The sequence below is a fragment of the Vanessa tameamea genome, chromosome 27 (assembly GCF_037043105.1).
Source record: "Vanessa tameamea isolate UH-Manoa-2023 chromosome 27, ilVanTame1 primary haplotype, whole genome shotgun sequence".
NCBI lineage: Eukaryota > Metazoa > Arthropoda > Insecta > Lepidoptera > Nymphalidae > Vanessa > Vanessa tameamea.
The window spans coordinates 626,267-647,601 of NC_087335.1; the positions used below are offsets into that span (position 1 = coordinate 626,267).

Consider the following 21,335-nt stretch of genomic DNA (forward strand, 5'->3'; position numbering starts at 1 on the left):
ATTGTTTAATGTTCTAACACTAGTACAAGATAATTGTTACTAACAAAATATACATATAGTCTTAAATAAATTATTTATTATCATTATTATATCGCTTGCGGTGACGGCATGAGAGTTGGTGGTACCCCTAATAGACGTTTCGCAGAAAACGCAATTTGAAATCACCAGTGAGTGAACATTACATCTTAAATGGCGAAACTTTTCTAAAATTAAGACAAACGCATTTGAAATAATTAAATTAGGGTCCCGTCAGCCCCTTCGTAGAATACCTAAGCTCGCGGAACCGTGTCATCTAATTCGGATTGATTAATTAATGAATCACTTAAATACTTTGTTTTGAAATGAAATTATTTCATTTGAAAGTCTAAAATTATAGGGTTTCATGCATCCATAGTTTACATAATCAGTGTCTATATGTTACATACTGATAGTATTACTAAGTGCCGAGATGGCCCAGTGGTTGGAACGCGTGCATCTTAACCAATGATTGCGGGTTCAAACCTAGATTTGTACCACTGAATTTTCATGTGAAACGAAACTCTGCCACATTTAAACGAAATTCTGCCACATTTGTATCCACCAACCCGCATTGCAGCAGCCTGGTGGAATATCCTCAAAGGGTGAGGAGGCCTTAGCGCAACCGTGGAAAATTTACAGACGGTAACTGTAGTATTACTAGTATTCGTTGCTTAGTCCACGTTTGAGTGGGGAGGGAAGGTGTTAGATACGATACTGTCTGTTCTGTATTGGTTGACAACGTGTTAGCAAAATTATACGATAATCGAGTGAATAGTTAAGACCCCAAGGAGTAATAAACACATAAACAAACTCACTTTCGCATTTATAATATTTGATGAGATCATTATGTCCTCTATTTGAGGTATTATTCCGTAAAACTCACATCGTTTTTCACTCATGGAATGTTAATAATCGACTTACACCTATCAGTGGCGTAGCAAGATGGACAAGGGCCCTGGTGCATAGAAAAACACCGAAATCTGGAAGCTGGAAATGTAAAGTCCCGAGCTTCCCGAAGCATGTAAAGCTGTCGGTCCTGCGTCTGAACTTTTTGTTTGGGCACATACTTGTACACTATGATATGTCTTGCGTAGTTAGCTGGTCTCCTTTGAGATTAGCTGTCGTAATCGAAATCGCTCAGAGTGACATCTTCATCATAATTTCACCTTTTAAAAGTTTTGATTATTAAAATCAATGTCGCATACAATTTTCTGAAATGTATTGCGGTGAGTATCGAATTTTTGAACTTTACGCTGCATATTGAAACTCGAAATGTTTGTGGTTTCATTCAGGTCAAAATTGAACACTATATATATATTTTAAATCGCTGTCAAAACTTTTTTCGCCGCGTTTACCCAGCAGATATTACGTAACACATTTTACCTACCAAGATAAAATTGTTAACAGTTTTAAAAATTCAGTTTTCTACTTTCATTTATATTATTAAGCCAAATAAATAAGAAGTAAAAAACTTTTTCAAGAACAAAATTTAATTTAAATACGCTAAAAAAAACAAAACTTTTAATGTTAAGTTGTAACGTCATTTCACATTTGACACAATTTATATGAGATTTAAGTACTCGCATTTACTTAGTTCGAAAATTTGAATAGATAAAATTATTTACATCAAATTATTTAATTAATTGTATATATATATATACACGAGTAAATCTATATTGAATTAAGAGTGACGTCACATTGTTTTTCGAGTTATGTTAGTTAATATGATATTGTAGGAGTGCATTAAAAATAATTGGTCCGCCATCTTGTGTATGCCACCATGTTGGATTTAGGATGACGTCACACAGTTAACCATGCGTTGTCATCGAAACTGAACGTGTAAGTATACAAAATTTCAGCTCAATCGGTTAAAGATATCTACTCCTAAATTGAATTGCAAGATTTCACCCGTACATACTTACATTGCAAGTTAAATAAATGCTTCTTAAATGTCTCATGTTTTAGATTCAACAAATAAATTACATTTTCATTTTTAAAATAAAATAATTATTAGCTATTTTAAATTATGTATTTCTTTGATCTCGCTGGAAAAATCTACCTAAGCGTTTCCTAGACATAAACTCCATTATCCATTTATATAATATTAGCTGTGCCCGCAACTTCGTGCGCGTTTGAAATTAACAAAAACAATATTGGCTGCGCACGTTACTGGACAATTCAGCGTGATTTTATCATTATTTTATATATAATTCTAAAATAAAAGTAGCCTAAGTTTGTACATCCGCTATCTACCAATGAAAGGCCCATCAAAATGAGTCGAGTCGTTTCAGACATTAGCCGAAACAAACAGACAGACAAAAATTGTATAAATGTTATTTTGGTATATGCACCGTGTATACATACATATGCATTTAGTAAAACGCGGCTATTTTAACATTACAAACAGACACTCCAATTTTATTATATATATAGATAGAAGCTTACCTACATAGTAGTTCAAATAAAAAAAAATACAGTAAACACAATTACAACAGTTTTACGAATTGCACTTACAGCCATATCTGGACTACGGCTTAAAATTAAAAATTAAAATCGGTATTAACTGGTCACTTATTTTCTTTCTTTCGTTTCTTTAATTCAAAAATGGAATCGAAACAATATGTTAACAGTCAGTTGTATATAAAACGCTATACATCTTAATATAAAGCCAAATGGCTTGGCCGGAACGAATATTACGCGGTCCAAGCACGCCACCCACCTGCAACTGGCGACAAGGAACAAGAAAAATATGGAGATGTTCTCAGTATATTTTTATAATATATTTATATATAATTGCATTAATTTTAATGTCAGTAATTAGCTCTCTGTACTGACAAAGTCCTCATTTCCTCTTGAGAATGTTTGTTTTGTAGATAAACATAAGGCAGGTCATCCAACGCGATGTCAATTTTAACCACCACTAATGAACGTATAATTTGTTTTTCACTGTCATTTGTCATGTTCACATGTTCTAGACACTGGGCTGTGTCAGTCCCTTTATGAATTAAGTGAAAAATTAAGTAGACACGGTATTTCGATATTCAAATTACACGAGTACGTCCCAATGTTTGTCCAAATTTTCTATAATCAAAAACTGTTCTCCAATTTTTGTCAAATTGGTCATGTCATGATATATGTATATTTAGATACAGCGTGTTCGATTTAAAAGAAATATGTATTGATTTTCGACAAAAATGCCAATACGTTTATCGTTAGTTCAAATAGACACAGATCGATGAAATAAAACAAGATCTAGAATTGTTATTGCTAAAAAATAAAACTATTTAAAAAATACAATTTTAAGACGTCTCCATTCATCTCATTACTCCAACCCCACCGGCCGTCGCCAATAAGTCAAATTCAATAACTTCCACAAATGAAACGTAACACTTCGTTTCTCACCGAACTGGGTTTTTGGAAGCTATTTATCGGAATTTAATCAATATTGATTAAAATCATTTTAATCAATACTGTGAGTTCAATATTGAGATTGTCTTTATCCATTTAATAGCTACACTTCGCACGGCTAAGATTAATAGAATTATATCCCTATTTCACCCCCCTTAAAGTTGAAATTTCCAAAAAATATTTTTCAGTGAGCGTCTATGTCGCGAAAGGAGTAGCTATGCTAAATTTCAAGTCAATCGGACTTATAGTTTCAAAGAGCTCATGTTTTTTTGTATATATTTAGGCGGACAAGCAAATGAGCCACCTGATGGTGAGTGGTTGAAATTTTTTTTTTTTTTTTAATTTTTTATTGTATTCGTTTCTTTGATGAATATTTTTTGGAACGTAGTTTTACGCGTAGAGAACTGGAAGAAATCTTCATGTAAGAAGTTTTACACCACCTCCAGGCGACTTTTCGCCGACCGTTTCTTATATAACAATATTTTAATTTTTTGTTATATTGTTTTAATTCACATGGTATTTTACATAACAATTGTATTTCTTATCATTGAATTATTCTCAAAAGTTGTCGATTTATTTCATTGTGTCTATTATTTAAAACATTATTTAAAGGGAAAGGAACTTCGTTCCAACCGGCGTCCCAACGTTAAGTTGATAAATGACTTTTTTTTTCAGGCAACATCACAATCGAAATTTTTAAATTTCGAATGACTATGTACAATTTTCATTATACTCTAAATCTTTGTATGTTTTATTGGCTCTTAGCCTCCTTGTTACATTTCGTGAGCTGTCACTATAAAAAACTAAGACATTATTTTTGATTACCATACCCCATAATCTAATTATGTATTACGGAGTGGAGCTATTTTAACTTAGAGACCAAGTCAGTAAATTTAAACCTCGTGGAAGAGATAATAAATAAATCCAATTATACTCGATACTTGATAACAACGCTTGGATTTATTTTTGACTAACTTTATATTTGCTTTAATACTCTAATAATACAAATATACAAAAGTCCTTTCCATTGAAATATAAGGTTTATTTGTTTGTTACGCATTCGGGTCTTAAATACTCAACTGATCATCAAAAGCATAAACTACTCACGCCCCCCCCCCCCCTTTTCACAAGCGAATGAAGTCGCAGTCAAAACACTATTGTTTGTATATCTTATAAATTAATAATACCAAACTGAGTTCTATAAATATCAATAAAGATTTTTTCTTAAAGCTTACTCTTGGTTTATTGAGTTATTACATAATCAAGGCGCAAACAGTTTAATTAAAAATATATCTCTTAAGCGGAACCCTCTACCCTTTACTGTCAACTTTAAATATGAATTTCGTTAAGCAAAACTTTAGGTCCTTTAATTAAATAAAAATTAGCTAATAAACAACTTCTTTAAAAAAAAAATCAAACAAAGGCAGATCTTTATGTTAAGTGGACATAACACGTTGGTTAACCAGAGATGACAGGATCAAATCCAAACAAGCAGCTTAAAGTTAGTAAAAAGCTTTTACTTGGTGCTAGGGCTTTGTGCAAGTCTGGGTAGATAGCACCCAGTCATCATGTATTTGGCGACAATTGAAGGGTGAGTGCGCCAGTGTAACTACAGGCGCAAAAGACACAACATCTTAGTTCCCAAAGTTAGTAGCTTATCACAAAAGAACAAAAGCCGCATGGCATTGAAAAACTAAAAATATCTATGATATTCATAATGGATTTAAGAAAAAATTATGTTTTGAACGTTGACGAAACTGTTATCGGAACTTTGGAAGTAAAATTAAAAACGATATAAGTAGTTAAGTGAAATACTGTTGTATTATAAATAAAGATATACTCATCAAGAACTTAGTAGTGAACAATATAGTCGAGCTATTAGAAAATCGCAAGGAAAACGTAAATCTAATATTTGTTTTCTTCGATTGGAATATTCTATAGGCATGTATTCTATAGTCGCTAATTAAGTTGCATGAGCCGGTTTGACCCAGTGGTTAAAACGCGTGCACCTTAACCGATGATTTCGGGTTCAAACCCAGACAAGCACCATTGAATTTTCATGCGCTTAATTTGTGTTTATAAATCATCTCGTGCTCGGCGGTGAAGGAAAACATCGCGAGGAAACCCGCATGTTTCTAATTTCAACGAAATTTTGCCACATGTGTATTCCACCAACCGGCATTGGAGCAATACTTATATACAGTATTACTTTAAGGGAGGGGAACCTTAGCCCAGCAAGCTGCTAATGTTAAGTTGCATACGGTTGAAGTCTCGGGAGCTAGCTTATTATAAAACATTTGAGCCTCGTCCATTATGACACACATTACCCGACTAAGATATGGAGTCGCGTAACAAAGAAAGAAAAATAGTTTTCTTTATAAACTTCTTTGTGATTATTTTAATCGAGGACATCTCTGTAAATGTGGCTCATTACTCATTCTCTCATTTACTTCAAGCTGCGCAACTTAATGTGCAGACGCGTGTCATAGGACCTAGCGATAAATAAACAAACCATGTACAATCATATTATTCAGTGGCAGATCTTTGTGCAAACACATCTGGGTAGGTACCACACACTCAACATATACGCACAGTACTCAGTATGGTTATGTTGTTATGTTATAGTTGAAAGGGTGAGTGAGCCAGTGTAACAGGCACAAGGGATATAACATCTTAGTTCCCAAGGTTTTACATTGGCGATGCAAGGATTGCTTAATATTTCTTACAGCGCCATTGTCTATGGACGGTGGTGACTTACCATCAGGTGTGTTTTGCCGTTCGCAATTCAATTGATCACATTGATACCATCAAAGACAATCATGTATAAGAGAAAGTGGTAAAGATAAATTACAACACCAATTTTCCTTAAATACTAAATTTCAATCTTATAGTAATCTTTACAAATACGATAAATGTGAAATTCACTCTATCTGTCAGTCTGTCTGTTGTTTTTCCACAGCCAAACCACTTAACCGAATTTGTTGAAATCAAATTTGAAATACAGGAAAGGACATTTTTTATGCCTAACGCTCGCGACTAACGCCTTAAAAGCAAGATAAGTTCTACATTTTTTTCTCATAATTTAGACTCAAATACAAGAGTATATTTAAGCTAAGACGATTTTTAGATGTGAAACTTGAATTTACGTACTCGGTACCGACTTGTATGCCGTGATGGCAAACGGCTTAATGCTATCGTATGACGTCATACCTCTCCATATTCTGCCTTGTGTGCGTCATCAGTATTGATACTTTGTTGCTATATAATGATACGAAAAATATATAAATTTTTATTTAGTTTTGTTTTTTAAATACAATAAAACATACAGCAGATAAGATATATTGAGAATAATAATTATCTAACGAAACTATTTATTTATTTAACTCCATATTCATTTATTACTATTATTTTACTGTCTTTAAAAATGAAACCTTATCCACGGTGATCCACGGTTTTAACGAATTATTATTGTAAATAACATAACAAATAATAAATATACGTTTTTTTTTTTAATCTTCAAAAACGATCTATTTTTAAGACTATGATGTATCAGATTCAGCCAATGATAAAAAATATTATCTAATAACGCTACCTCACATCCCTTGCGCCAGAAATATAACGGTTTTTTTTTTGTGTGAGATCCGGGAAAATTGCCCGATTCCAGTTTTTGTTGTAGACGTTCCACTAACCATACTTTATTACAGATACTCAAAAATAACGACTTTATTTGAACCATCACATAGACGACGTCTCATTCCAAAAGAAATATACTTTAAACACATAGCCGTTGAATCTTTATTATTTAAGATAAATTCCATTTAAATGTTCCACGTTTTCAGAATTTAGATTATATAATTAGATTGGATATATAATTTAATAACATAGTTATGTTAATAAAAAAAAAAAATGGTTATATCTTAAATTCATAGAATTATGCAGCCTGTGTTTGATCGTCTACATAGCACGTTTAGAGCTAACTCCACTACGTGGCTCAAATACGGTTTATTGGATACAGACGTGACCGAATTTCATTAATATTAAACATAAAGGTTGACTCAAGATGTTTCCCTTCAATGCTTAGATTAATTCAAAAATCAAAATCAAAATATACTTTATTCGAGTAGGCTTTTACAAGTACTTTTGAATCGTCATTTAACAAACTATTTAAAGGAAAGCTACCACTGGTTCGGAATGTAAATTCTACCGAGAAGAACCGGCAAGAAACTCAGTTATTACTCTTTTTCAACATCTATTATTTCAATATTAAGCACTGTTGTTTCCCTTCACTGCTTAGATGAATTATAAATACAAATTAAGAATTGAACCCGCCATCATTAGACTAGTCATACTATAGTTATAAGCAATACTCTACAAATCTATATTCCGGTTTGTGAAGTGAGCGAGTTAATCACAAAGGGATACATAAATATATATTAAATCGTTATAGTTGGTTATGAGATATCGTTTATTGGTCTTGCAGTATCAAGGTTTAAGTTTGATTTTATTGCTAACCTACTGAAAATATATCTAAATGCCATAGTTTTTGTTCGCTCCTACAATATTGTAATATCAAGTTTCGACACATTCGGCAGTGCTGTCTCACTTTAAGAATTGACATAACATTACATTTACATTAGCAGCCTGTAAATTTCCCACTGCTGGGCTAAGGCCTGCCCTCCCTTTGAGGAGAAGGTTTGGAGCATATTGCACGCTGCTCCAATGCAGGTTGGTGGAATACACATTTGGCTGAATTTGACAAAATTAGACACATGCAGGTTTCCTCGCGATGTTTTACTTTACCGCCGAGCACGAGATGTATTATAAACACAAATTAAGCACGTGAAAATTCAGTGGTAAGTACCCTTGCCTGGGTTTGAACCCGAAATCATCAGTTAAAATAAACGCGTTCTAACCACTGGGCCATCTCGGCTCTTACACTCCAGGAATAGCTTGTCAAAAATATTATATTTTCAAAACATCACTAATAACCATATTTTTATGGCTATACATATGAATCGATAAGAAATTTAATCAGATAAATAAGTATTACTTTAGCAAGTAAATATAGAAAGTATTTTCAATACGAGCACATTAATCTAACATGTCTTGGTGCCTTTAATTAACCATCCCTTTGCACAGGAAATTAAATTTATCCAACCCGTTATATATATTACTGGAAGCGCTCTGGAATTTTAATTAAATATATTTATATCGAAATTAAACGAATATAAAAATAAACAGATGTAATATATATGTTACTGTAAAAGCTCGAACTACGGTAAATCTTCAGATTTTTCAGTAAAACCTAACATTTACCGATTATGAATGGTAGATGACGTAAAACTTTGGGATTCGAACTTTAACCATCATTCACTTGGTAAATCTTAGGATTTACATGTTAGGTTAGGTTGGGTTGCAATGGTGAAAGTCCGAAAAAGTCGTCCCTTTATAATAAATACTTACATTTACCAACTCATGTCGGTAAATCTTAGGTTTAACTGGAAAATCTTAAGATTTACCTTAGTTCGAGCTTCTACAGTAACATATATAACGAATATATTAGCGGAAGGTTTATATCTGGAAGAGAACTGTGGTAATAACAATTTGTGCTATTAATCTTGCTAGACGATGAAGTAAAATATTGATGAAACCAGCCAGACGTGCATTCCACTAATAAGCACATAACCAACCCCTGAGATTTAAAAGTTAATATGCAATTTTAAAATAGTTACAATAATGTAGTAATCAGAACATCAGGCATCAAGATCTAAAGTTACATACCGGCTTGGAATGTAGATTCTACCGTCACGAAGGAAGTAAGTACAGTATATCCCAAATTAAATTATACCTATACCTATATTATAAATGTCAAAGTAAGTCTGTCTGTCTGTTACGCTTATATAGATAACATAACATACAGACCGATAAAGAACTGATTCGAATTTGATGATATTTGGTATGAGGCAATTTTGAACCGCTAGGGGTTACCATTACCATGGGCTACCATTACATACCTAAAACCGCAACTTATTATAAATTATAAAATATACATTTAAATGTATAAAATTATGAACTGCTATTTTTATAACGTTTACGTTACACCATAAATTTTATGGAATACTTACTGACGACAGTTTTGACAAGCCAAAATAAAAAAAAATTTTTCGATTGTTCGTATATTTTTATTTTGTCTTAATATACAATGGAATTGCATTGTTTCGTTATTTTCGCAATCAGAACCGCACTCGAGGTTTTGATTGAGAATAATAAAAAAATAAATCATAATAAATTGCATTCTTTGTCGAATAAAATTAAAAAAAAATGTCTGTGTATTTTTTGGCGCGAAATTTTTGTTTTATTATGTGTTAAATGATTGGTTTTTGTTAGTAATTTCAATATATAAACATAAAAACTTATAAGTGATAATTTCATAATTTACAAATCCAGATCAGATGTCCTCAATTTTATTGTATTAAAAACTATTCGTCGCCCGCGGCTTCGCTCACGCTGTAGGAGATGGTCGTCAGGTGTGGAGTACAAACTTGCATCATACCAAATTCAGTTCAGTTCTTGTTCGTGTAATGGCAGAATTACTATCGCCTTTGTAATATTAGTATAAATATAATATAGACTTTTCTGGAACAATTGCACAATCAAAGGAGGATTTAAATAAAGGATTATTTTTATTTGACTTTGTACAATTAATGAATTTTACGTGTAAACTCAACAATGAATGCGACATCAATTTTCTCTACATCGCAAACGGTGGTGAATTAGGTTGGTGCAATTTTTCATTCTGTCACCGACGAGTTCTTTGAGATGAACTGATCGACGTGCGCTAATTTACCCCATTCTACCCTAAGGGGAACTTTAGATATAAAAGTTAATATCATATAACATACATATGAATCGAGTAATAGTCTACAATTAAACTGTTATAGGACAATGTCAACACGGTTGACATTTGGAAGGATTATATTTTATTCAAGTAGGCATTATAAGCACGAGTCGTTTTTTAAGATATAATTTGAAATACAAAGACATGTCAGTTAAATACAATTAAATATATATAGTATAAATATGAGCCGAGATGGCCCAGTGGTTAGAACGCGTGCATCTTAACCGATGATTTCGGGTTCAAACCCAGGCAGGCACCACTGAATTTTCATGTGCTTAATTTGTGTTTATAATTCATCTCGTGCTCGGCGGTGAAGGAAAACATCGTGAGGAAACCTGCATGTGTCTAATTTCAACGAAATTCAGCCACATGTGTATTCCGCCAACCCGCATTGGAGCAGCGTGGTGGAATATGCTCAAAGGGAGAGGAGGCCTTTAGCCCAGCAGTGAGAAATTTACAGGCTGCTAATGCTAAAAAATGCTAATGCTAATATATCCTGCCTGGAAGTCGTACCTGTGAATAAAATAGTGGACCTAAATCAAAGCTCGTGACCATGAGCGAGATATCAGTCAATTTTCATGGGTTCAAATGTATCTCATGCTCAACGATTATAGAAACATTGGCAGGAAACCGACATGTGTCAGATAGGTTTTTCCTACGTGTATCTTCGCGGCTGGAGAGTAGAGTTTTCGGATACGCTCCAAGTATTATATTAAGGAAAGGCTTTCACGTAACAATGGGTCATTAACCTACTAATACTTATATTAATAAATCCCGTATACGACGTCCATCACGAAATACCAGGTGGTACTAATACACCAAGCGACACAAAACAGTTCCAGTATGAAAATAATGGAATGAACTGATGGTAAAAGATTACCACTGCCGCTACAATAATGCTATAAGAAATATTAACCAAGCCATACATAGCCAATGCACCACCAAGCTAAGATATTGAGTATTTTATGCCTGTAGTTACACTGGCTCAACCACCCTTCAAATCTAAGCAAATCAATGCTAAATACTGCTATTTCATGGTGGAATATCTATCACAAAGCGCTATCACCAAGTAGAGTCTTGTTACATAAAAATGAAAATCTGCTATGGATACTGTATTAAAATAGGTAAATCTGAAACAGCCTTTATTCTAGAAAATCTATCAAAACGCGTCCCTCATCATTAATCACTCGGGTTAAAAATTAATTTTCTTTTATAAAACTTCCATCGAAGCAATCAATTTTCTTCGATAAATTATAATAGACATATTTTTTTAATTACTAAAGATGGTGGAGAAAAAAATTGTTTGTTTGTTTACAATTTCAACACTAACCATACATATAACAGGTGGTTTTTTATGATATCGGTAGGCGGACGAGCAAATGGGCCACCTGATGGTAAGTGGTCACCACCGCCCATAGACAAAGGCGCTGTAAGAAATATTAACCATTCCTTACATCATCAATGCGCCACCAACCTTGGGAACTAAGATGTTACGTCCCTTATGCATGTAGTTACACTGGCTCACTCACTCTTCAAACCGGAACACAACAATACTGCTGTTTGGCGGTAAAATATCTGATGAGTGGGTGCTACCTACCCAGACGGGCTTGCACAAAGCTCTACCACCAAGTGCTGAGCAAAGATCTAATCTCTGAATCACCTGAATTGTAATAGCACCATTATAAAATATTTTAACCATAACCTACATCACCAATGTCACCAATCTTGGTAGCTAAGTTGTTATGCCCCAAGCTCTTGTAGTTACACTGGCTCACTCACCCTTCAAACCGGAACAGAAAGATACTGTGCTGTTTAATTGTAGAATAAATACGATGAGTGGATAGTTAATACCAACCCAGATGGGATTGCACAAAGCTCTACCAAGTATGTTAAACATTATCAAACATGTTTTTTTAAAAATATATATTAATATGCAAACCTGTTTTATGAATTCGTTTTACACAAAAATTAAGTTTTAATTAATAATGAATTGCTACAGCGTAATTTGAAAGAGCTATTATAATTATTAATTTTAAATGTACTTAGAATAAGATTTTTAGTTAAAATTTTAAGCTTAATAAATACGGAAATACGAAATTTAAATTTCATTTTATCATGATATGAAATTAGTTATATGTTATTTTGATTCAACTTATATAAGTATTTTTAATTTGGTAATATTACCAAAATCATCGAAAGTTAAAATAATATATAAAAAGCATCCAAAAATAACCTAACTCTAAAAATATATTGTTAAAAACAGAAACTGACTTTGACAATAAAAAGAAAACGAAAATTTCAAAGAAAATTTCGAAACACTACCAACAGTAATACAATATAAATACAAAACATTTGTGACTTGAAAATACCTTGAAATGCAGCCTACTATCGTAATCGGATCAAGGAGTAGTGATGTTTTGATATCGATATATTATATCAAATAGAGAAGAAAGATTTAATATATTATACCCATATATATCTTTTTTCCAACTAGTATGTTGTAATTCTTGGGGTATTTACTCGCTTCGACATTTGTTTATTGTGTCCGACGTTTTATCAAATTTTGATGAACAAAATTATATATATATATATATATATATATATAGGTATTTTATATAATTACTTTAAGCCTTGGAGATCGAGTTTTTCTGAAAAATTTAATAAAATGATGGTGATTTTAGATAATTTACTTTATTTAAATAAAAATGCAAGCCAAAGACGAGGATTTCTTTGCATTTTATAGCGTATTCAAATATTTGTGGTCATGAAGCTTAGCCGATCAAATACAAAGCCGTACAATATAAACAAACCGCACAACCGTACAAACCGTACAGTATAATACGACGGGAATGATCTATGTGGAAAATGGGATGTAACCGGATGTTGTGAAAGGACACGGAAACGTCCGCCCATTAAGATGGAGAACACTTTTCATTTATAGTAACAAAAAACATTAAATTATAATCATTCGGAAATTTAATAATCCTAGTTTTTAGCCACCTGAAAAAAAAACAGTTCCTAGCCGTGAACTTCTATACATATAAACTTCGATAAAACTATCGATAAATTTTATCGACAATCATCCATCCCTATAGAGAACAACAAGAAAAAGTAACAAAAAGTCGGCCAAAGTGAAATTCCAACCAATTAGTTCCTTAAAAGCGTTGAAAAATTCTCAATGGAAAATACTCTAAACGATATTTTCATGCTGTGAACATTTATCTAGATTATTTTATGAGTATAGTGTTTACTAGAATTGTATTAAACTCAAACAGGTGGTCATTTTAGGGTTCTGTAATCAAATTATTGTGGTTCCCTTCTTCTTCTTTGAGTACTTCTCTAACTAGCGAAGGTTTTGTAGTTAGTGTCGCAAATACCTCCCTATTTATTGCAAAACAACACAGCTAAGTGGCAATCGTGATTACCAAATTTTTCCGGATAGTTATAGCCAATATTATCTTCTACGACCTAATCTTTATTACGTAACCTTTCACCATCAACAGTTACAGGATTTCCTATCTTTCGTGGCTTAGCGCGTGTCCAAAATGTGCATCTTTTCTCGTCTAGACACTAGCACTGATGAAACAGTCTCCATCCAGAAGGCCGAGACTGCTTCCAGTAAGATCATAAGATCGAAATGGCATCAAATATAATGTCACATCATGGTTTTCCAAAAGCTGATTGTCTTGTTAAATTTATTCTTGATCTACAGCTGTCATACGTAGACGCAACCTTATGTAATATGTATATCATAAAATTGATATAAATAAAAATTAATATGCGTATATTTATCTTCTGCCTGTTTGTTCATTAGCCATCGATCTGACTGTAATGAAAATCTGTTAAATTGATCTGTGTTCACCCGGATCTGGACCAAAATAAATATATTATTTTTCTTTGTCCGTTGAGTCCTTCAATATAAACATTTTATATAGATTCTTATTCTACCCTTGCCAAGCCGAAAGGGTTAGTTAGTATAATTATACATGTAACCGTAAAGTAATCTCAAACAATAGCACAAACGCAGATACAAACAAACATACAATAAATAATCCAAAGCTATATGACGAGGCTTCAACTTGAAAAACCCCGCACAAAAAAGCTATTGACCTATGAAATAATTCGAGTATTTCATCATATATTAATAATGTCTAATAACAATTTTGCACAAGATCATAAATCAAATAACTTCCCGTGTTAAATAAACTCGTTGCTTCGCGGGATTCCTTTAAACGGGAAACCCGTTGACTTGCGAAATGTACATAATCATAATCAGCCTGTAAATTTCCCACTGCTGGGCTAAGGCCTCCTCTCCCGTTGAGGAGAAGGTATGGAGCATATTTCACCACGCTGCTCCAATGCGGGTTGGTGGAATACACATGTAGCAGAATTTCGTTGAAATTAGACACATGCAGGTTTCCTCACGATGTTTTCCTTCACCGCCGAGCACGAGATGAATTATAAACACAAATTAAGAACATGAAAATTCAGTGGTGCCTGCCTGGGTTTGAACCCGAAATCATCGGTTAAGATGCACGCGTTCTAACCACTGGGCCATCTCGGCTCTCCGAAATGTAATTCTGTTTTAATGAATGTTGGATACTCAATTCTACATTAAATACACACTAAAAACAAAGAATGTTATTTTTCATAAATGATACAGATCAATACAGGGAACAGTTTTTCTGCCTGTGTGTGTCTGTTGAAAAAAAATAACCATCTCAGAACGCTACAATCACACTCGGCACAAAGTAGATGTTAATCGAAATTGATAGTAATTAAAATTATTTGTAATATATTTTTGGTTCGTGTGCAATACACACTCTTACGTGGAGAAGAGACGAATTGTAATGTATATGCGTTACGCTGCGTGCGTGAAGGAGAGAGGGTTCACCTTTTATACCGATAAGAGACTTACGTTACGTGCCAATGGATTTCTCACATCAATAAATAACTCAAATAGGTTTTGTAGGTTCTTTGTGTGCTACAAAACTGTTAAAACATAATATAAATACAATAAGGGCTAGTACATACAGTTTTTTAGCTCGAAATTAATATATTAATACACAATTAAGTATACTTATACTTCTTGGAATCTAGCAATGTAAGTAACTCTTCTTTATTGACGAATACTCGATAAATAGACACAGGGTTATTGGTAATTCGACGTATTTGCGTTAGGAGGTAATAGGGGTGATTATTTGCGATAATTTTTATCCCCATACGCATAATGCAAAAGTGAACAATTTTTGAGTTATCACGTTTTTAAATTTTTTTCAAAATAAGTCAAAAATGCAACTTCAAAAATTTATTTAAAAAAACAAAGTATCAATTAAAATCTATTTTTTCTTTTGATTTGTAAAAAAGAACAAACACTGGTTATTTGTCAATATTAAAACAATAATTATCATAACAACGTTATTATTTCAATATCATACCTGTATAAAAACTGTTTATTGACCCAATCCGGAGTCTCAAGTCTTATTAGACCAATGAGGTAGTCCTGAGCTATAATACAGTAAGTATTGTATAATAAAATTGACTAATAGCTAGATTATAAAAATTGGCGATGTACTAGGCTTTTCCTTGAATCAGATTTAAATTTATATCGCATTTTATTTTATATGAATTTTATGCAACAATGAGCAACAATTTTATATTTAATTTATAGAAGCAATGGCTGTTATTCTAATACTAATATATACATATATACATAGCTCAATTTCTTACTGCGTTTAGGTAAAATTCATACAAAAGATTCCGTAATAAACTATGCATTGATAGTCAATCAGGAAATAATATTTTTAAGTTTTTCGCTGACGTCATCTGACGAAGTCTTTCGCTTATTCGTCGAACGAAGTCTCAGTAAGTCCCAACCGAGTACCGAGCGCTAAGATGTTTACTCACCAAAAGGCTTAGGCACAAAATTATACTATGCAAGGCCTCTGACTAGCAGTGGAAAATTTTCAGGCGATACTATAAAAAATAGATGATTTCTTTTCAATTTATATTTTACTTCCATCAATAACACTGATTTCTTTGTTTCATGTTCGGCTGAGCAGCTTAAGGAATTCGAATCGGTAAGTAGTTACTCTTTATATAAACTAACCCCATAAATAAAATTTCGATTTATTAGTTCTATAATATATAATTTATACTTTATTAAAAAGTAACGGCCCGTAAACGAACTGAGCAATAAAAAAACAAGATTGATCCTTGTCATAACAAATCACTTCAATGCGCTTCGGGCAGAATTTGGTCCAAAACATGAAAGTTTCCTGCCGCGAGATCTTCACGGCTTAACAAATAATATGTCCTGTATATTAATCAACGAATCATTAAAAATATAAGCACTCGTTGTAAATATTTGTATGTTTCAATTACATTACATTATCTTGGATACCACCTGGTACCACCTTGAGGCTACCACACAAAGGTCATAAAAACCCATCCTTTTTTAAGGTCCATTAAAGATGACGACCTCCGTGGTCGAGTAGTGTGTACACCGGTTTTCATGGGTACGCCACTCCGAGGTCCCGAGTTCAATTCCCGGCTGAGTCGTTGTAGAATATGTTCATTAGTTTTCTATGATGTCTTGGGTCTGGGTGTTTGTGGTACCGTCGTTACTTCTGATTTTCCATAACACAAGTGCTTTAGCTGATTACATTGGGATCAGAGTAATGTATGTGATGTTGTCCAATATTTATTTTATTTATTAAAAATACCTTATTTATAATGATCCAGTAATCATTATATCAACAAATACAATCAGATACTTACCCCAACAAATTAATTTGAAACTTCCTTCAAACAAGTGAACATTAAAATAATGAAGTAACAACAGAGAGACATTACATGCCCACATACCTTATTGTTTATGCATAACTCATTAATTGTTATCTAAAATGCAAATACTTTGGCTAAACTTTGGCATGCTATCGCTGGAAGAGATTAATCTCAATTAAATTCTGAAATTGGTAATGTTTCCATTATACTAATGGTACCAGTGTACATACGCATACAAGTGGTACACGTTTACTCGGTGTTAGGGCTTTGTGTAACACCTGGGTATTCACTCGCCACAGAATCTTCGGCTAAGCAACAATACTTTGCAATGTTGTTATGTATCAAGTTTGAAGGGTAAATTAGTGTTACGACAGGCACGAGGACTTAGCATCTTAGATCCGAAGGTTGATGGCGCATTAACGATGTCAGCAATGGTTATTATTTCTGACAAAGTCGATTGGACTTAACGAATGCTTACCATCAAGTGGCCTGTTTGCCTGCTTAGGTATTTTCAATTAAAACATGTATTAAAAATATTGACGCTTACGCCTTCTTTCCTTTAGGATCTTTAGCGAGTTTGTGGATACTCATATGACAAAATTTCAACAGACTAACCGACATCTAGTACTTATCATAATATGCTCGATTCATGGATCCAAATAATCCAATGGAAGTTTGTTATTTGAACAGACGACTGGCGAATAATTGACAAATGTCTCACAACCTACAAATGTTATTTGGAGATGTTAGTTAGATAGTGCTGTCTTCTTCCCTCGAATTTCAAATCAATGATGTCCAAAAGAGTAACAGTATCAGCAATTAAATGCAAGGATGAAACAATTTATGTTTTAGTAGAGATATAATAATCACCATTCCTATTCATATTTCAATATAAATCTCGCCGTTCTTGAATCTGTCACGTCCATAAATTCTATATCCGCAACAAAACTTCGTAAAGACAGACTGACAGTTCAAAATTGTTAAGAGCCTCAAGGGTGCGCAATTAAAATTTTATACCAACAACTCGGTATAAACTGTAGGCCGCATTAAATACTAACTTATAAATTGTTACATTTCTTGATGGTACGTCAAAAACATTTAAAGGAACACTTCCCACTTAATGCAGCTTTTGTTTGGGTTTAATTATTCGTACTAAGATTTTACACAAATTAATTTATTACATAAGAGCATGATTTACATTCGGGATCACCAAAAAAAGACGATTTTTGATCCTAGCTAGATTTAAGATCGTTATATTTTATTTTACTTAGTATTTCAAATTCAAATATATTTTCTTTTGTTAAGATGACGTTTTCACTATTTGACAGATAACCATTACAGTGGAGAAATAAATGATTTTTATGGTTCTTAGTAACGCATAAGGGTATAAAGTTGAAATGAATACCAAATATGCGGTCACTTGCTGTGAAATAATCAAACTTCTAATCCTACGCAATGCAAAGATAGTGCCATTTATGTCGTATTTCCCATACATTTGCAAAGGAAATCAAAATCTATACGGTACTTTCCGTTGATTTAGAATCATGAAATTTGCCAAGAAGCAATATCTTGTAGAACAAGTAGAGGAATGAATCGAAAACCGTAAATTCGTTGTTACATAAGTGTCCTTATCTATCTTTTTGGTGGTACGGAACCCTCACTGATTTATCGGACACTATTTAATATTTTCTTCTAAAATAGCCACATTGGTATATTTCCTTCTAATAGTTTTAAGTTGATATTTTGTATACACTTTGTATATTATGTAATTATGAATGTTTTTCAGAGCGACAAAACATTTGAAACACAATCGAACCTGACATTCGAAGCGACGCGATATGAAAATGGAAGAAAATTCATCTGCAAGGCTGTGAATGACGTCATGCTGGAGACAAAAGACCATCCAATACACGCAACTCTCGAATTGGAGATTTGGTGTAAGTATATCGTTTACTTTTAAGATAAGCCAGACAAAAGATCATGTTAAGGCGAGATGGAGGATGTCGGATCCATTGTGGTTGCGTCATTTGCAACCGTTAAATATTAAAATAATTGTATTATGATAAAAAAGGCCTATTATTGGACTACTTTTAAAAGTAGGTATGAAGCATTATGCACTGTGATCTAGGGGATCTGATTTGATTCCCCCTATGGTACCCCTCTTCTCTTAATAAATAATAAATAAAAAAAAAACTATCACAGATTTGATCATGCATTAGATTCATATTTGATTCCACTGAACCAATTCACCAAACCTAAGCCATTACGGATTATCGGATCTAAATATTCCAAAATATTCATGCAGGTTTTACGGTATTTATTTTTACTAAAATATACATGCTTTCGAGACACGATAGCTCGAAGAACACAAGTGACATATAAAAAAGACAGGAGCACACTGTCAACTTCCATACTCCAAACTGTCGCAGATAGTTTATTGGTTTTAACCCGGGACCTTGGCATGTACAGCCTTATAAGCTAGCGTAGATTATATCACTATCATTAATATAAATATATTTCAATTTCAGATCCTCCAATCGTCCACGTTGGTCCACCCAACATCACAGTAGTTGAAGGACAGAAGATTCTTCTTAAAAGCGAATACGAAAGCAACCCATCATCACTAACGGAAGTTATATGGTAAGTTTAAGTTTATTTATTTTACATTGGAAGAACAGAATTACGATTTTTCAGGGTTCCGTACCTCTAAAGGAATAAAGGAACCCTTGTAATCGATATCCATCTGTCTGTCTGTCGATTAAGAAGCTTTTTGTCAGGAACGTGTAATTGTATAAAGTTGAAATGAATACCAAATACTTTAGTCTGTGGTTCCTTGGAGCTATAAAAAAAATCAAACTTCTAAGTCTACGCGATCAAAAGATGTGCATCACACATATCAAACATTCGCATAGGGAATCAAAACATATAGGGTACTTCCCATAAATTTTCAATCCCTTGACTTCGAATCATGAAATTTGTCAAGGACCAATATTTGTTGTTACATCATTGTATCTCTCAGTACTGTGATGTGATGATGTGATGGCTTGGAACCCCTCAGTGCACGACAGCCATATCACGACGCCCACGACATCAAACCTAAAGAACAAATATCACCGACTTCAAACAATTTAGTACAAAGTACATATTACTTTTAAATCAAAACAATCAAACGATTTTTATTTTATGTTGGAATTTGGCGTTTATTTTAAACTGGACCTTATTTTTAAAATGCAAAACAAAATCTATCAATATATTAAAATTCAATTACTTTTACTTTTGTCAAAGTACTTTTGATTTATGACGTAAGAGAGGTTTCATTTCAACAAGCTCGTGATTTGAGAATAATATTCTAACATTATTATATCCTTTTCTAAAATAGTCATATGGCATTTAAATAAATAAAACTAACCCAACCCAACCTACGTCTGGATTTATAGACGTCAATGGTCAAAAGTCTAATCACGATAGAATTCTGAAAGAAAGAAATTACAGAGGAATTAAAACAGTAGAAACGCATTACTCTCCACAGTTTCCTCGAGTCGGATAAATAGTCGATTCTAATCTAAAAGCGAGTAATAAAAACATCAAAGTGAATCCCAACGTATTAAATTAAATACATGCGCTAAGTTCAGCGGTCGGAGATAAATTTCAAGTAATCGTCTTAAAATAAAGAATAAAGAATCTTATTTCTCGCTCGGTTGGAACGTAATACGTAGTTGTTTTAGAGATCCTTGTCTATCGTGAAAATCTATCTGAATGGCAATAAAATTATAACAGTGTTACGATAATATTACATGTTATGGTATTATGAGTACCAAAACTATTATGTTGTCTTCTCAACACGCACAACAAAACAAACCGATCACATCACATTTACTTGATGGGCTTTGTACAAGCCCGTCTGGGTGGATACCATCCACTAATCAGATATTCTACCGCCAAACAACAGTATTCAGTATTGTTGTGTTCTGGTTTGAAGGCTGAGTTAGCCAGTGTAGCTACAGGCACAAGGGTCATAATATCTATCGTTACACGTTATTTCCTCAATTTTTAATTGATATTATTTTCTCTTCACCTATGCAGAGAAAAGAAAAATATTTACGTATTCGACTAATTTATAAATTGTAAATCTGGTCAAAGCCTAAGAAAACATAGGTTACAATTGCACGAAAGCGTATTCCATGCAGCAGTTGCAATATTACGTCACACGTTATGACGTCAAAAA

General features: G+C 33.1%; 1 protein-coding gene across 18 annotated transcripts in view; it reads left to right on the top strand.

The window, feature by feature from the left end:
* Nrm (neuromusculin) overlaps positions 1-21,335 on the top strand; it is a 395,440-nt gene that overhangs the window by 353,761 nt on the left and 20,344 nt on the right. For all 18 annotated transcript variants that reach the window (XR_010309700.1, XR_010309699.1, XR_010309701.1 and 15 more), the window contains exons 7-9: positions 16,387-16,404; positions 18,897-19,047; positions 19,639-19,750. Coding sequence is in view for 15 of the 18 variants with exons in the window: in XM_064219245.1 (XP_064075315.1) it covers positions 16,387-16,404; positions 18,897-19,047; positions 19,639-19,750 (281 nt within the window). In the remaining 3 variants the exon portion in view is untranslated. The remainder of the gene's footprint in view (positions 1-16,386; positions 16,405-18,896; positions 19,048-19,638; positions 19,751-21,335) is intronic.